The sequence below is a fragment of the Antennarius striatus genome, chromosome 13, assembly GCF_040054535.1.
Source record: "Antennarius striatus isolate MH-2024 chromosome 13, ASM4005453v1, whole genome shotgun sequence".
NCBI classification, from domain to species: domain Eukaryota; kingdom Metazoa; phylum Chordata; class Actinopteri; order Lophiiformes; family Antennariidae; genus Antennarius; species Antennarius striatus.
The window spans coordinates 5,660,317-5,679,111 of record NC_090788.1 but is presented as its reverse complement, the minus strand read 5'-3'; the positions used below and the strand labels follow the sequence as shown (position 1 = coordinate 5,679,111).

Genomic DNA, 18,795 nt, shown 5'->3' with positions numbered 1-18,795 from the left:
ACAAATTGATGTTTTCTTGTAACTAAAAGCCACTGCTCCTCATCACCTCCACTCTACCAGCTCAGATCAGAATAAAATAGTGTGTGTGTATAGCTTAAATTTACCCGTTCATATTCAGCATTACTAGATTAGGGGGAAAAAAACATGGGAAGATGCATTCTGATGTTTCAAAACACTTAAAAATTCTGAAACATGAATGTCTGATCCACAAGGGACAGAAGTGGACCTGAATCAGAATAGTTTCAGCTCAGTGGTGGAGTTTCCAACCAGACGTCCAATAATGAGGAACACCTTCATAAGACTGGACACTTCATAACTTTGTGTCTTTGGTTCTACTGCTGCAGTCAGACGTCAATGTAAAAGGGTTAGTGGGTAGTAAGAGTTTGAATTTCAGGTTAAATTGTGGTAAATTACAGGATAAAATGCACATACTATTTACTGTAATCCCCTTTTACTTCAACCTTTTAGATTATTCCACTTTGAATAAAAGGGAAATTTGAGTTCTAAAAAGTTTTTAAATCTCTTTCAACATCTATAAAGTTATTAAAGAACTTTCACTGCTGTTACCATCAGCAACGTCAGTGAGCCGAGAGGAGTAACCGACTTTGATAAACAGGACACATCCATAAATGTTTTTTACAAATTTATGAAACATTTTAAAGTTTAAGTATGAATCCACATTTTCTCAAAGGTGAATTAGCTGAACCTTGTGTATTACATGTAACCTGGTGGTAATAAATACTAACACAGATGTGTGATTACCATATTCCTCAGAAAATTATTTGAAATTTACCTAAAGTTAAAAATTATGTGAAATCTTCTGAAGCAATTTGAAGAGAATCAGCTCACACCATAAGAATCACCTGTGATCAGTTCTATGTATAAATGTGTTACTAGTATTACAGTACTCTATTCAGTAAGAAGGGTGTTTGTGGCGTGTCGTGACGTGACTGCCCCCTTCAGGTGGACGTATGAACTGTTAGGATCAGGGTACTGAGTCAGGTCCTCCTTCAGATCTCCAGAGCAGTTGCTGGAAGAAATAAAAGGTAATATCTGCTGGAAATGTTAACAAAAAAGAAACTTTTCATTTTGCATTTCCCTTATAAATTAAAATGAAAAGAATTTTTGTAATGAATTGATGTTAACCGGCAAGATCACCTTCATCTCTAGTGATATGGGGAGAACTCAAATATTCCACCAATGACACATCTCCCTCCTAATGGTAATTTCCACTGACTCGTGGAACTAACTTTTTTTGTTTCACTTTTATTTGTGGTTGATCACGTTATGGTGTCAGGAGTTGCAAAATGTTGCTCACGTTAGCCATTTTTGACAATTCTCAAAAACAGATCAGTGTGTTCTACATTTTGATGGGGACTTTCATTTTGTGCAACTTGATTATGATGTAACTAAAAATATTTAACACTTTTAAATAAGTCTGGACCTGCAACACATATCGTATGACATACAGGACAAGTCGACAACAAACACAGGGAATAGGAAATGCATTTGCTGTGAAATAAATGAGAACAGCTATCAGTTAACTGGTGACAGTGGGTAAAGCAGCAGGTGAAGGTGGTCTTTTGGTCCCCAGTTGCCACATTTGAATAAATATTGCTATACATGTGATTTTTTTTTCTCCCCTTGTAAAGGAAATGAAGGCATCTTAATGTCATCCTGTGAACAGAGAGACAGCGAGGCCAACGGTAGTAGTATAATATTTATTATAAGGTGGCTCACATCACATCAACAAGAACACGTGCTTAAAATGCCATGCTGGATCAGTCTTCCAAAGGCAAGTGTTATATGAAAAGCCACAAGGAAAATTCACAATATCATTTCAATAGTGATTATAGGTTATTTCTATGATAGACGACAGATGGACAGAGTTCAGACACAGATGTGAGTTAAGGCGTAGGTCTCTAGGATTTGGTCTTTAAAAACACATTCTAATCTAAAATGCCACTTTTCTCAAATTAGTTCAAAAGAAGAAAACGAACAAACGATGGTCAAATGAAGAAAAATACTCCAGTGGAAGAAGGTGTAAAATGCTACTGTTTGCTGTCTGCATGAATAGAAAGCATTTCCCTGCACATCTGCAGTACATCAAGGCAAACCCAAGATGGGCAGATGCACGACTCGCCACTTTCTAGCAGTTAAAATTTGTATTTTTTTGTACATAATTATATGGTTTCCCAATTTTAATGGCTGCCAGTCATTTGTAGAAGTAAAAATAACAAAAACCAAACAGAACATATGTTCAAGGTTGATGTCTGAGCAAAGACGAAATCTCTCATTCAATCTACATTCAAGAGGACACTGTTGGGGGGGCTTGACCAGGGTGCCAAAATAGTCACGGAATGGGAGTTATTTTTTTATCCGTTTAAACGATTCCTGACTGACTTTAGATGTTTAATAATACTGCCTATTTAAATTTATGCTTAAGAGTGTTAGACATCAATAGTTTGGTAATGTGTTAATAAGCCAGGCAGTGTTTTCAGTGGCATCGATGGAAGGGAAATGAGAGGAATACAAGGTTCAAGAATTGTGTGGAAAATAAAACAAGATAAATGTCCTCAGAGCAATCACGCCTCAAGCTTTGTGTTTATTCACCAAGAAAAGAACAACTGTAAAAACTCAACATTTATGGTCACAGATTCTATAAAGTGGTTGATGACTCTGAAATTACAAAAATGCACACCTGACCAGGGATGGTATGATGTCACCAGGAAGCCTGTCCAGCTCACATAAACCCGTCTTACTTCCTGTAACTGTACCAGACGACATGCAGCGATGCGACTGAGCCCCAGACTGCGCAACAAGAACAAAGAACACGTGGCAGCAAAAGGAAAAACTGGTCCAACTGCTCGACTTTCACATTTAACCAACTGAAGACGGATGGCGCAACAACCCCTGTGCAGGGTTTCCAACCTCATCACATGCTTATCTCCCAGAGTCACGACCAGACTGTAGGTAACAGTAAAGGTCGGCTTCTGTCAGCCCAGATCGGGCGTGGTCAGGTGTGAAACACAGGGGGAAACTGTCAGCTGTAGGGCGAACGTCGTATGTACAAAAAAATGGAACAATTGAACCCCCCCCCTCGACTACATCTGAGAAACTTTTTATCACGTCTGAGGACAGCTACCAGCTGAGCTCAGGTAAAGAGAGTAAATGAATTAAAGCACAGAACCTGAATGTCTCCCAGCATGATTTAAGGCTAACCATTAGTCAGTACAGGTCTCAGTCGAGTGTTACGCATTTATGGGTGAAGAGCAAACACTACAGTTAGTAGAAGCAGATGCTACGAGAGCGAGCGACGACGTCTAAATGTCGTCCGTATCCGATATGCTCAGACGTTAAAAGCCAAACCACAGTTTGGTTTGGGCACTTGAGTGGTGAACAGGCACTGCACATGATCAGAACCAAGAAGACAGGCAACAAGACAATACACCACGAAGTAAAGAGGTGTCATACAATATATCAGATATCGCTGATGCTTCAATACGTTATTTTTACAATCACAGTGGGCAGAGATATGTGAGCGTTACGTGTAACAGCCATTTGGTAATCCAGAGATTAGGAAAACAACTAATCTAAAGGAAATAGTTTTTTTTTAAAAGCGAAGAGGGATTAAAAGCTGCCTATTCCACACTGTTCAGTCGTATGCAAACTACTTCACTCAGAGTTGGATAAACGGTTGTTACCCGGAAAGCTTGGCTGTGCTGCCAAGGTGAATAAGTACATAAGCGTCCTGACATCAGGCAGACACCGAAACTAAACATTCAGGTTCCTCCTTAATGATTTAGACTCTTTCCATCAGCTGCTGTGGAGCCGTGGGTTGTTTTACCTTCTGTGACCAATGTTTGACATTCACACATTTAAAACGGGACAACGCTTCAAACCACGTCCACTTTTCAAGGCTTGGAGGACTGAACTTGACTGCAGCATAAAGTCACGGATAGCGAGTGTAGTGTGAAAAGAATGAGTTGAAAACAAGTCTCTAAATCAACTGAAGATATATGTATATATATATGTATGTTTATTTATATGTATGTACTGTATGTATGTATGTCTGTATGTATGTCCTTTAGATATAAGGTCCCAGCTGTTTTTCCTTTAGAAAATTATAAACCTCTTAGAAACATTTAAAAAAAAATAAAAAAAATTAAAAAAACGACAACGACAACAAAAACTCTTGGTTGGCATCAGGTTTTCTGGTCAACGGCAGTTGCATAAGGGGTTAGAGGATGAAAAAAAATTGTCATGCTTAAGGCAGATTCATCAGAGTAACTAGTCGGTGTCCTTATTCAGCACTGTGGGCTGACCATCTTCTGGAGCAGAGGCATCTGTGGGATCAGAAGACAGAACAAAACACGTTACGATTCCACTATCAGAACTATTTACCACACGGGAATGAAATATGAAAGCAGGGGAGACATTTTCTGAAGGAAACGCAGCGCTACCTTAGTCAGATCCACTCCGGTGAGGGCGTTGACTGACACGGGGAGCTCCGCTAATAGGCGGTTCACCTCTCCGGTGACGCGGCTGTTGTCTCCACTCAGGATGACAATCTCATTGGTTCTGGACAAAGGAGCAGCCACCTTACCGGCGATCTGATGAACACAATAAAAATAAGCCTCAGTTTGTTATTTCACGGACAAACAGACAGGATTTAGAATACGTAAAGCTGATGCTTCAACAGACGCCACGACGAGGAACTGCTAGCTGTAACATCTGTGAAGCAGGAGGGTTAGTTCATTCCATCTACATGTAAACTTGCTGGGTGGGTTGAGGAAATATGAGGAAGTTCACCTTGGCAATGGCAGATTATGGAGTTACCAAAGGTCATAATGAAGATTAATTCACTATAATGAGGTGCTGAAGACTGTTGAATCAATGGCATGGATAAAGCAGTCAACTGTGGTTCATGGGTGTGACTGTCAGTGCTAAATAACATGTTGCTATGACTACCACAGACCTTAGGCAGAGCCTCCAGGACCAAAGCTGTCTTGGCAGCATCGCCATACTTCTGGTAGGCCTCAGCTTTCAGCCTCATCTTCTCAGCCTCGGCCTTTCCCACCGCTTCCAGGGAGGTGGCCTCGGCTTCGCCGATGAAGCGGATCTTATCTGCCTCCGCCTGCGCCGTCAGCACCTTCTTTGTCCTGGGGAAGGGTCACAGAATCACGTAGGGTTTGGAATTAAGCAGCATTTGAGTGTCTTTTTGCGTTATTTCTTTATTTTCCCTGATTACACAGATGTTCACTGACTGTTCTGTTTGCTCTTGATAAGCGTGAAGATGAATAATTCAGTTAGAGCAGATCTAAAAAAGGAGTGAACACCTTATGGTACACAGGAGATGAATCATTCTATTACGGGTTGTTTTTTAGTGGAGGTGAGATTATTCCCCATCATTTGGCAGGTGTGTAGATTTAAGAGCTGGTCCTGACACTATGTATGACAGGTGATTTGTGACCCACTCACTTATGCCCCTCAGCCAGCTGCTGCATCTTGTAGGCTTCGGCTTCAGCGGGTCTCTTCACGGTGGCGATCAGCTCCTTGTCTGTGCGCTCGATCTCCCTCTCCTCAATGGTGATCTGCTTCTTCCTCTGCACCACCTCGATCTCGATCTCCTCCAGACGGATTTTCTGCTGCTCTTTAGCTGCCTGCAGCTCAAACGCCAGCTGGGCCTCTGCTTTCTATCCAGACGGGAGGATCGAATCGTAAGTTATGCTCGTGTTACAACGTGGATGATGCGTTCAAGCTGGGCTAAACAACTCCATACCTTTGTGTTCACTTCCTGATTGAAGGAAGCCTTCTGCATCTCCAGCTCCCGTTTGGAGTCGGCCATTTTTGTGTCAGCTAAGAACTTTATGTCCATCATTTCCTTCTTACACTCAGCTTCCTGTAACAGAGGAAGGGCGATAGAACTTTCATCTAATAGCAGAACGGATTCCTTCTAATACCCTTCCTGTTTTATTTTCCTCTTACCCTGATGCCAGCGTCTCTCTCTGCCTCTGCTACTCCGATGTCAGCATCCCTCTGCACTGCAGCTGTCTGAGTCTTCCCCAGCGAGCTCAGGTACTCTACTTTATCATAAACATCCTGTCAGGATGAAACAAGAACAAAGAGCTGCAGCTGAACAATCCCATTCAATTCAGAAACACACGATGATGTGAACTTGTCTCCACGTCTCGCACCTTGATGGTGAAGCTTAGGATCTCAATGCCCATGCGGCCGACATCGGGTGCAGCGACCTCTCGCACCAGAGTGGCAAACTTGTCTCTGTCCTGGTAAATCTGCTCAACGGTGAGGGTACCTTAAAGGAGGAGACAGCAGTCAGAAACTTCCTGTTTAAACTTCCACAGTTATTATTGAAATAAAACGAAACATGCTGCCAAAAATGCTGATCCGTGAGACTGATACACACTTCCTCATTATTAACCTCTACTAGCAATGTTCTAATGATTTCATGTACAGTTCATGTCAGCTCTCACCCATGTTCCCAACACGCCCTCCCACACAGGAGTCACACAACTGCTGCCAGTTTATTTGAATAAACAGAAGCAGCATTAGCATGTGTTTGATACTAATGCGCACACACTGATCAACTGATATAAGTGAACATTTTTTTTGCTCTGATCTGATATAATAATTCACTTGTGTATGATAACATTAAAGGAATTCTATTCCATCTTCACTCTGTGAGCTCAGTCATCCACATTTTTCCTAGAAAAGAATCAGGGGCAAGTTGAGTCAGCAACTAAACCTGCCTCTTGGACATTGCCCCATTGTTATCAACAGAAATGTTTCTGATAAAGCTGCCACTTACAGTAAATTGGACAAAGATATGGTTATCTTGTATGCATCTCTACTTTCCTAGAATACAACCCACCGAGGATGGCACGCAGGTGACCCTCAAGGGTTTGCAGGATGACGCTCTTGATCTCCGTGACTGACTTGCCCAGGAATTGTTCGCAGGCGTAGCCGAGCAGCTCGCTTTCTGTCATCACTTTCACCTGGTACCAGTGTGGACAAAGATAGTCAGCTGAACACACATCCACAAACACAGGCACAAATACAAATACAGGCACATGTAGGGTGTGGCACTCAGCCTCCGTCATGACATCAAACAATCTTTTCTATCTGATCAGCAAACACGTTTTTTTTTTAACATATTTTAGCAATATATAGAAAACAACTGAAAACATTATAAAATAAATCATTTAGACTGACATGACATGGATGTATTAAAGCTGGTTTGTTATGAAGAGCATCAAACCTAAGGTCATGCATCGCTGCTACTGGCATAAACAACTTGCACTGTGAGAAACAGCATCAATTCCTGCTCACCTGCATTCAATAAAATGATCTATCAATACAGGCCTAATCAATGGAAAACACTTAGGGGTGATAATGATCAATGTTGATTTGTAAACACATTTAATTGGGTCTAAATCTTACTTTTTTTTTTAGATTTTCAGTACACCAACCTACAATGCATGTACAGATTTCATGTCAAACCATTATCATTAAACTGTTCATTAACTCTTAGAAATCTGATCAATATCAGGGGACACAGACATTCTTTTGGACTTACAATAATAAGAAAAAGATATACTTGTGCTCACATGGCCACACTAACATTTATTAAAGCATTAGATGTTTTGATCTACATTCAAATCAGGCTTTAATTTAAGAAATCCAGACATCTGAGATAGAGTTGTGGTAAAACTACCAATCACACTTCTGCATTCTGCGGTATGTTTCTGTCACATGGTAAAAACAACAGGATCATTTGCAAATTCAACGGGAGTAAAGGTTTGCAAGCTGATTTAAGATAAAACTAACAAATAGAAAAAAAAAACAACAGCGACGACTTGAGGTTTCCAAGACAAACAAAAACAAAAAAAAGGTCATTTTTCCAGTCAGGAAATAAAAAGAGGTGTCAGAAGGTTTTGGGTGATGTTTGACTCCACCGGAGCTGTGAAAAAAGAGAAACGTGAGCTGGGTCCTTAGGCAAGAGGTCTGCACATAGGTTTGTTCAGCAACATGCACTCATAACGGGAATGAGTGCAAAACAAAGTCGGGGGAGATGACAGTCATTCCAAAGGAAACGTGTCTGTAAATAGAAAAAGCTCCAAGGCAGCCATACGACCACAACAGACCAGCTCAACCAGACAGCAGGGGGAGTCGTGCCACTACTGAGACTGGATCCAAGAATTAGTTCTGGTAATCAACTAACCCCCCCCCTACCCCCCCATTCCCACACTTGACACCACCCTCCTCCCTCCTCATTCAACCCCAAACTCCTTCAGAAGCTTCTTCCACATATAGGAACTGAATGAGATATGACATAAATAAAATGAGCCAAGTTTTCCTGACAGCTTTCCTGTTCTGAACTTGTGTCATTGTTCAAAAGCAGGAAATCTAACTTTTATGAAGGCCCTTCAGTTGATGAGAACTGAGGCCTGTCGAGGAACACAAACACTCCAACTGCAAGCCACGACACAAAGTGGAATTAAAAGGGGATTTAACTTGGAAAACAAAATCTAGATTAATATTCTGCTCTTGTTTCTTTTAAATTGATTGCACCGCTCCCTCCCCGTTACACTGCTATTAATTCAAGGGGGACACACAACTCCTGTGACCGTGAGCCACATGTGCTGCGCCAGATTGGACCAATCAGAGTGAAATGTGAGAATGCGGGGCGGTTCAGCTCCCGACAGTGGGCTCATTGTCAGCATGCATGAAGGAGGGACGACTCTGCACACAACACACCACTGATAATGAGGCATCGCCTCTCAAACACAAAGGGAAGTACTGGCATGCAGGCAAAACGGGAATAATAAGAGTAGAATGTTGTTCTCATTTAGCTGCAGAACATAGTTCTTGATTATATTTCTGGGTTTGAATGAAAAAATCCAGCATTAAAAAAGACTTTTAACTAGATTTATATGGAAATATGATGCAGTCTGATATCTGATTAATGTTCACTTCCTCTCCGTATGAAACGGGAAGTTTTTGTTTAATTTACTGTGAAAATGCGGTTTAGAGAAAGCAGAATATTAGCAATGCAGCTGTGATTGATAGGAGTTACTGCTAAACATCAGATGCTGATATTTAGTGTTTTCATCATTTTTCTACCCTGCAAGGAATTTGGAAGTGCTTGTGCAACACCATGTGCTATTCCTCCACCCAAATTAATGGTGGAGTAGATGGATTTTTCTGCTTTTAACATCTAAAATTTAAAAGCAGAAAAAGATCATAAAGAATCAAAGATTCTTTCTGTTGGCACTGAACAGGATCACACACACACACGATAAAAAAGAAAAACATTTGTAAACACATCAGACTCTACACAGATACACAACCAGAGTTCAGACTGAGAGTAGCCATGTCAACTAAATGCTAAAAACACCGCTAACAGAACCAGTGAGACATTAAAATAGATTTAATGTCCACTCTGAAGGGTCGTCGGACATCCGTCATCAAAGGATGAGCGTCAATTCTACAGTTTCACTAAAATCAGTAAAGAAGCTGCATGTTTGACACAATCTGCCGTCAGTCTGATGCATGCTGGGATTGGCTCAGGACGCACATGCTGACTCAAATTTGTTAGCATTTTAATCAAAAATGCTGGTGTGTATCTTCACTCGAGCACTCTGTATGAAATACCAACTCTGCTGTAGTCATGGGGGGGTTGGGGGTGTTGGTGTTGGTGGTGATGCCAGTGAGAAAGAGAGGAGGAGGCATGTGGGGGGGGGGGTTGTGGAGTCTGAACTGGCATTCCCAGAAAAGTGTGGTGTTTTACCTGAGCCACCCCAGTGACAGTAATAGCTACACCCTCCGCTGTCTCTACATCCTCACACTTGGGCTGCAGGGTCATAATCTCAAGCGTTATCCTGTGAAGAATGTGGGAAAAAAAAATAAAATAAAAATTGACATGTTCGGAGGGGGAGGGGAGCAAATGGAGGGAAGGGCCAGAAACACACTGAAAGAAACGGAACAAAGTGAAACCATTCACCCAAGGACTCCAGATCACGAACAACGGAGAAAAATGAGACGCTATCAACAGCTGGAATGTCGTAGAATTTAAATTTGGGTCTGATATATTTTCCAGACGTAGCCTTATTAAAAATAACTAAATTTAGATTGTACTTTTTGGTTCTTCAAATCAACTTTTCAGCCAATTCTATAGCTTTCATTTATTGACCCCCGTTGCCACAGGTGACTCAGAGTTAAGCCTCGTGTTAGCGACACCTGACTGTCTCCTTCCCTCTGCCGAAGGGGAAAAAAAGTTGTAAAGATGAAGAAAACAGACAGAAGAGTTAGATTGTTAGTTGAACCATTTGTCTCCTGCGTCTTCCTTTGGTCTTGATCACCAGCCACTGCTTTTTTGTTTTTGAGGGTCTTTTGAAATGTATTACCTGAGCCACCCCTGTCACATCCAGGGGAACACCCTCCGAGGTTTCGATATTCTCGCAGCGACAGAGGATGGTCATAACCTCCAGAGACATTCTACGCAGGCAGGCAGGCAGGCGGGAATAGCAGAGGCAAAACAGTAAGTTGGACAACAGCTGTTAGGAATGTCAGTAACCAAGGTCAAGAGGAAAAAGGGGAAGGGAGGAGGGGAAGGGACACAACCTGACCTCTAGTTTAGCTTTATTTAGGTCCAAAAGCCATTTTTGTGCATGATGAGACACTTATTAATCAAAACCAGTGTTGTCACAGCTACTGTGCAGCATTTCTCGCCTCTGTCTCTAAATGATTCATTAAAAGTAGAACAGCAGCATCCACAAATGAAACTCAAAGTCTGTGTTAAAAGGATCCATGATCCCAGGACCTCTCTGACATTATATTTGTATGATTACAGTGGAATTTCCTTTGTGAACAATCCTTATCCTCTAGTTCTGCTCTAGCGAGGATGTAATGTTTATATAGGACTGTGTTTCAGAGCTGTTTCACAATAAATAGTGACTCAGGCTCATTTTGGTAAAATACAGAGACATCACGAGGGAAGGAATGATGCAACACTTTGTAGAGGAAAGTTTCTGGTTACAGAGCTCCACCTCCAGATAAATTAAATCGATGAGGCAACGGCCTGAACGTTAATGTGATTACTGCATCACATACGGGAAGCCACACTATCTCTACTCCTCCAGGTCCTAGCGTATGCACACAGAGCTTTAACTCACCATCTACCTGTACGGAGAGCGAGATCATCCATTGTCTTTATTATTGAACAGCTGGCTATTGTTCATGTGAAATAAATAGACGTGAAAGGATTTTTGGGACGGATGGAAGATTTCTAAAATACACCTAAGCATCAGCTTCATTTCATTGTGGAGGTCTACATCAAGTTTCCTAGCAACTTAGCACAATTTAGCAGCACTAAGTGGGAAAGTGGAAACCTGTACCAGACACATCAGGGCTGAGACAAACGAGATCAACAAAGCAAAGCAGGTAAGCAAAGTGGAAACACAGAGGCAAACAAACACCAGATAATGATTAAAACAGGCAGTTTAGAGAATTTAACAGGGTCGTTCATGTCCATAGGATTACTGATCACCAACTCAGAAAAATCCACCACATGCAATTAAAGCTTTTACATGACACACCAAGACAGAAGAAGTGTATATGAATCAGTCAGACCATGAAAACGATCAGGTTTTGCACACAGAGTCAAATCAGCGCATTTAGGCTCAGTAGCAAAAGCCGACACTTTGCAGGTTTCACACGACATAGATTTAAGCTTCCAGTGAATCAAAGGTCAACTAAACAGTTTATTTGATTTTAGAAGTCGGCATGTTGGCTGTCGTTTCATTTATTGATTAAAACTAGATTTGTTTACGACCGCTGTCGTATCAGTCAGGCAGATTTTAGGACTTTTTAAAAAATCATTTTGTAAATACGTATGTTTGTAACGTCCCTCGCTTTCATCATTAATGATCATTTGCTGGTGTTTCCAGTGCTTACTCTGAGTTTGGTTTGTAGTAGCGCTGTAGGGTGACATTGTGTTTACACACTCTGTATACAGTTCTTTTTCTATCTTTAGCCTCAGTTGACTGTAAATACCTTTTTATTCTTTACTGAGAAGCAAAAGTGTAATAAAGGTAAATCAAATACTCTTGACTTAAAATAAATGTACAGTGTTCCTGCAAATACAATGTTGACATTCATGAAATCTGAAGCTACTTCAGTGTAATTCTGCCTTTACAGTGTTTAACAATCTTTTTTCAGTTAACAGACGAGGTTCAGCCCACATGCTGGAGCCCCACCCAAATAAAATCCTGTTTACAGGAAGTTTGCGTACGTTTAACCTCGTAAACGTTAGCCCATAGCCATTTCCATACAACAGCCTGATCAATGTAAGCATGTTCAACTTTGAATGATGATAGTAATTACATCGGCTATGGAAAACAAATGTTTTATGCCCTTTTTTATATTAACTCGCTAAATCTCTTCGCTAAGGGTAGAATTTTACTTTTCTCGGACAAACACCTCATCTATTAAGAACAGATCTCGTGACAATAGTCAAATACATTTGCTGGGAACTAATTTCGGACACGGGATCACATACAGTTGGTCCTAAAGAATATTTATAGCATTGCGAGGACTCCATCAGAATGAAGAGCATTTTTCCAGTGTGTTTTAATAGTCTGACAACAATGTAAGAAAAGATTAAGCTGTGAATCCATCAAGCTTTGGCTATAAAGACAAAACACACTAATGGGATTCATTCATCTTTATTTTTTTCAGTTTGTCAGGCACACTGTTCCAATTACATTTAATTTTACATTATTCAGCAGAGCCAGTTCACAGCCTCTGCCAGCAGAGTCAGGCAGACGTTTATCTGTCTGTATATGTTAAAGTAAAATAGTAATCAAGTACATTCAGTTATTGAATATTTATGCGTATGTGTGGTTTGGTCTACTTCCTGGTTGCTCCGTTTCAATGACAATGGTGTGGGCACGCAGTAAGTGCTTCCTATTTCTCTGTTGTGTTTAAGATACAGACACATGGACATCCAATATCTGAATGAATGGCCCTGAAGGATGCTGAAGCTAGAGCAGACAGTTCTTACCTCTGGATGTCAGAGATGAGCCACCAGGCCCAAGCCCAGCCTCCCACAACATACGTCTTCTGATCTGAGCCACAGCAGCCACCTTAAACGTGACAGACAAAACAGACGTCACATGATTGGAGTCACATAAAATCTGCTGCAGCTTAGTCAGGAAAAAAATAGAGATAGTCTAACAGTCGCTGACCACTGTATGTTATACATCACTAATGAACCAGGCCTGTGTTCGTGATGGTGACGTGTTTTTAATGCGATCAGGCAAAACTAGATAACAGACGCAGCCAAAGAGATGCAACGCAGAAATCATAAGAGTACACAGTTTCTAATTCTTTTTATTTGGTCTACTTAGAAAAATGGTCATGTGCTAATAAACTAGCCAAATGAACAAGCACAAACAAGTCTTGCAACCCGTGCATGCCCATTTGGTGTTTTGCCTTCGGCTCCAACTTCATTTGTGTTTTCTCTTTTTTTCCTGACTGTTTTCTCCAGATTTTATATTAAATCAACACCTGGCTGATATTTAAACTTTGTTTGGGAAGTGCCATGCAATTATGGTACAACATAGGCTTTATTTATAGATATGGTTTGATGGAAGCATTTTTAGCCACTCATGCATCAAGATAAACTGTTGAGGGAACTGAAAACCCTTTCGTCTCCACAATTCTGTCCTGTTGGACATTAAATTAATGCAGAAAACATAAAGAACACCAGTTTTGTCTCCAAACACAACCCAAAAGAAATTCTAACTCCAACAGTTTAAATGACTGTTTCTAGTGAATGACTCTTTCCACACGGGATGAAAGTTAGTTCAGGCAGCTGACTCTGGCCTAAGTCTAATACTTTAATCTCCAGTGTGGCATTCCCAGCTGTCACACATTAACTGACAGAGGAGGAGGTGGTGCTGGACTATCTTTACACACACACACACACACACACACACACGCAATATATACACCAATCATGATATCACACACTGATATCTGTGTTTACGATTCATCACACTGTAGGAATATTTAAATTCCACTGCGTGATTCAGAAATATCAAAGGAATCCAGCAACATTATGACGTGCAAACAAAAAAAATTGTGTGTCAATATACTGAGTTAATTCACATTTTGGCGTCTTTAATCCTAAAATTTAGAATCACACACTTCATTGAAACATTAGTCTCAGTGATTGACATGCAGACTTTTACTATTGAAATGCACTCTGCTCTTGCAAAATACCAACACTAACTAACGTAAGAGAGTGAGGGTTGGTCAGGCTTAGTGACATAACTGACATTCCTGACTGTGTTGACTACAGGAGGAGGGGTGCAGTGGAAATGAGTGACAGTTTACTCAAGAAAAAAAACTCACTTGATTTTTCTTGCAGAAGTTTTGTTTTCAATGATAAAAATGATCACATTTTCAAAACTTGACATTGTGCTTGAACAACTCCATAAACATATAGAAGATAATTTCTTTCCACATTTGTGAAATCACCAATTCAGAATCAGGGCACGCAATTCACTTCCTGTCCAAACATACTTTCCACTATGTGGTAATATTCTGAAGAATTCGCAATGGAAACTTTGTCTCATGTTTTTCATCATCTAGTATGGATTAAATTAGACAATCACACAGATTGAGTTGTAGAGCAGTACTGGGTAATAATTTAAGCACAAGATGACCAATAACTTAAAAACCTCAACAACAAACTCAGAAGAGCACAGTACTTTCTGCACTATAAGGCAAACCGGACTATAAAGCACACCTTCAATGAACAGCCTATTTTAAAAACCTTTTCATATATAAGGCACACTGGATTATAAGGCGGATCTTTGACAAAATTAAAGGCTTTTAGGTGCGCCTTATAGTGCAGAAAATACTGTACTGATCGTGTCTGAGGTGAGTGGCTAGGAAAGCAGGAGTGAAGAGCAGTATATGTGTCCAGCATGATTACATGAGAGTAATGGAAAACATAAACCAATGATAATATGTAGGGACATGTTTATTCCCAACAGCAACATGATTCCAATAAACCATAGAATTAAGATTGTGGGTTTTTTTAGAGGAATGTGCTTTTACCTGCATGTAAGTTTTGTTAAATGGACATAATAAAAATGAGAGTGGCCGGTCAATTTAAATGTAATAATTTATGATCAAATGCTGATGAATTTTAACATTTGTCTGTCGGTGACTGATTAAAGTTAATCGCCCCTCCTGCTATTAACTGATGAGAGGAGAGTCAGCAGTGGCAAACAGATCATTATTATAATCATGTGATGATCTGTTCAACTACAGTGAGTCATTTCGTAAACAGAAGAAGTGGTCAGTTTCTTAAGGTTAGTCCTGGGGTCTGACAAATTTGTGGCAAGAAAAGAAAATTTAAACCAGTCAAATGAGACAATCTGACACACAAAAGGGATCTGAGACTAAAATGAACTGATTCAAATCATGTGATTTTTTTTTGTGGGATCAGTCCATTAGTCTCCCTTGGAATAGAATCGATGGAGTCGTCTTCCTCCTGCAGCAGACAGCCGCCATATCCTCCCACCACCGCTCCAGAAACACTGGCATAACAATTCACAATTCATTCACTTTTACAGTTCCTTTATTTGCGTCTTCAAGGCTACGTTTACAGTAATTAAAACGTGCACGATAAAGCAGTTTTATGAGAAAACACTACACAGAGATGCGGAGCCAAAATCCTGAAAAAAATCCAAAACAACGCGATACGGCTATGACGTCATTCACATTAAAGGAATAGGGTAAAGAGAAAACAGGTGGACTGAAAGAAACGTTTCAGAGAAGGAACACATTAACGATGATAATACATGATATTATGGAAAAAAAAAGAGAAATTAAATATTATTGTATTGTAGCCTCATCAAGGAAAAAGTGGGAATTTGATTCATATATGAAGATTGTGGGGCGGACCCACTGCGAAAGTAAATGGTGGGAGGTTTTAGGCGTATGTTACGTGCTATATTAGCTTTTCCCACATCGTTAACTATATATTTGATCTGAATTTCTAGTATAAATTCGAAAAACAATGTAATTATTGTAAAATCTCATCCCTGAAAGCACTTTATAGGCTCTTACTACCGGAGAAGAAGCCCGAGTTTCTGAAGCAGCGTGTAAAAAGCGTTCACGATACCTGAAACAACAAGGGCCTCGTTCGGTCCAACGGTGTGGCAGTTTCCCATTTTACCGACTGATAAAACGCCTGAACAAATCTACTCGACACATACAAATGTAATTTGGTCTGTAAATACGTTTTTCGACAACCAACTCTCGATTACCGTCGTTTATTTTCCAAACTAGACAGTCGAACGGCCACCGTTATAAAATGCGCGTGATAGCACAAAACACTTCTGGGTTGGACCTTCAAAATAAATTACGTGTTGTGAAAATGCGGGTTTTTTTAAACCACTATGGTTTTATTTTGAAAATAACAGGATACACTTGAGCCGATGTGTTACTTTACCTTGACTAAAATGATCAGCTGCCCCTCCCCTTCATGCCGCCCCTCCCCCACCGCGGAGGGATTCGAGGTCACGCTCACGAAATGGGCGTGGCTCTTCAAATTTCCTGTCGCGTAAGAACATATCGTGAATGGGAATTGCTGTAATTTTCCTGGAGAGTGGACGTGCGTATTTTTCCACAGGCTGAAGTCCTGATCTGTCCACGAACTATTTACGTCCTTCGGTAGCATTAACATGGTAATAAATAAAAGGAGACAATTAATAGCTTTAAAAATATTGCAGTAAGCCTCTGCTTCCTCTGTGTAAGACATTTTATGTCAAGAAAATTACACTAATTTCATATTTACCATAACTTTAATATGAATCATAGATATTGAATAAACTCTGGCCCACGTTTAGATTGCTGGTCTTGACAAATGGCGATTTGCTGAAATGTTTTTTTTTTCTGGGTGACACATGTCCATCACATCTCCATATATAATGAGACAAGATAAAACAAGACAAGGTTTAGCAAAATAAGGAACAGTAAGCATACATAAAAATAATATAATAAGATAAAGATGATCCTTTATCAGTGGGGAGATTTGCTGTGTGTCAGAATAAGAGAGCAAAATGCACTATAAAAATATAGTAAGCAACATGTGATTTATTGCACACAATGTACTGTAGTTACTAAAAACTGTGGCACAATCATTTATCAGAGCCAGTCAAAAGGGTTGCACAATTAAAATAGTTTTTAAAAATTACAAAGTCAAATCTGTGTACTATAAGGACAAACTGACCCATTTATGTACAGGCTGCCTTATTTGCTATTATATTTTAAATTCAGAAGCCCATTCTTAGTAAGAGAAAAAAATCTTTTTTTTAAACTTGAAATATGGAAATTATAATAGCTCAGGATTAGAAACTTGGGAAAGATATCTGCAGCTATTACTAATCAATTTGCAGAAGTTTAAGGTATCTTCAGATCTTCAACTCTTTCCAGTAATCCTTTAAAAAAAAAGCTATGGTACATGTACTATTTTCTTCAATTCTTGTCATCGCTCATTTGATTTCTTTTTTGTGATTTTCTGTTTCTTTTATTGATTGATCATTGACTTCAGTGGAAAAATACCCGATTGGATCAAAGCTCTGTGAAATATGTTTGTATTCCATGATGAGGTTACAGTGTTTAGTGTAAAGATGACCTGCAGCAGGAATATCATGGACCAGCATGCCTTAAACCACATCCACAAACATTCCTGTTACACTCTATGGGCTGGTTTTCTCGTGAGGTGAGCAGATTCTAAATAAGGTTTAAGTGAGGGTGGAGACTGCAAATAAGAACACATGCTCAGATGACAACAAAGTAAACAATAGGAAGTAAACATCTTAATTCAATGTGTCTACTTTAAATCAAGCCTTGCCTTACAGTGGAGCATAAAAATGAGTCATGAGACATTCACTCTCCCAGGTGTCAAACTGTCACCTAGTGTGCATTTCAATCATGGAGGGACTCAAGGTACAAAATACGTGTATTATGTGTAGCATTCTTTAGCTTTAAAGTCCAAATTTTGTTCTGAAAAAAAATTTAGTTTTCATATTGACATGTTCAGAATTCTATATGCTCTTTCGGCAACTACTGTAACTCAAACATGATAACAATGTTTGACTTTTAGATTAAGGTCCATCAGTGCAAACTGTCCTTGAACTGTAGTTCTTACGTCCACAACCACACCACGGCAGTGTCCCCCTCATAATGTGTATGAACTGCTGCGGTCATCTCTGTACAGTAGGACAGTAACCCCTACTCTATATGGTGAAAAATGCCAACACATGCCATGATGCTGCATTCACATGGAAGATCAAATATATATGCAGCAGTGCTCTGTACTACTGTGCGCTGGATGCTTTGCAAACTTTCATACAACCTAGTTGTGATGAACATCATGTGATTTGCGCATGTGTGAGCAGGCTGCAGGTTTCCTCTGCTTTGAGTGAATACTGTTGTTTTTCATAATTAAACTCATTACTATGTATAGCCTTCACCTGTAAATAATTTTCCTTTGAGATTATTGACGTAGTTTTCATCTTCATCTTCAAATAGAAGTTTATGGAAGTGCAGAGATTAAAATATCAGTGTTGAAATTTGCCAAGAAGTGTTAAATGCATTTTAAAGCATAAAAATAAACAAGGGTTTGCATATTTAAAGTAGAACATAAGTTAGTTCACTTTTACAGTAAGTTCACCATGCTTTATGTTCAAT

At 39.9% G+C, this 18,795-nt stretch overlaps 1 protein-coding gene across 1 annotated transcript; it reads right to left on the bottom strand.

Moving 5' to 3' along the window:
* Positions 1 to 1,705: 1,705 nt before the first annotated feature.
* Positions 1,706 to 16,422, bottom strand: LOC137605824 (flotillin-2a). The gene is made up of 11 exons (XM_068330638.1): positions 16,223 to 16,422; positions 13,085 to 13,166; positions 9,812 to 9,902; positions 6,893 to 7,016; positions 6,198 to 6,316; positions 5,989 to 6,102; positions 5,783 to 5,902; positions 5,482 to 5,696; positions 4,979 to 5,162; positions 4,464 to 4,613; positions 1,706 to 4,346 (listed from the first exon to the last, which is right to left on the bottom strand). The coding sequence occupies exons 1-11, from the start codon at positions 16,269 to 16,271 to the stop codon at positions 4,308 to 4,310; spliced, it is 1,287 nt and encodes a 428-aa protein (XP_068186739.1). The 5' UTR covers positions 16,272 to 16,422; the 3' UTR covers positions 1,706 to 4,307.
* Positions 16,423 to 18,795: the final 2,373 nt, after the last annotated feature.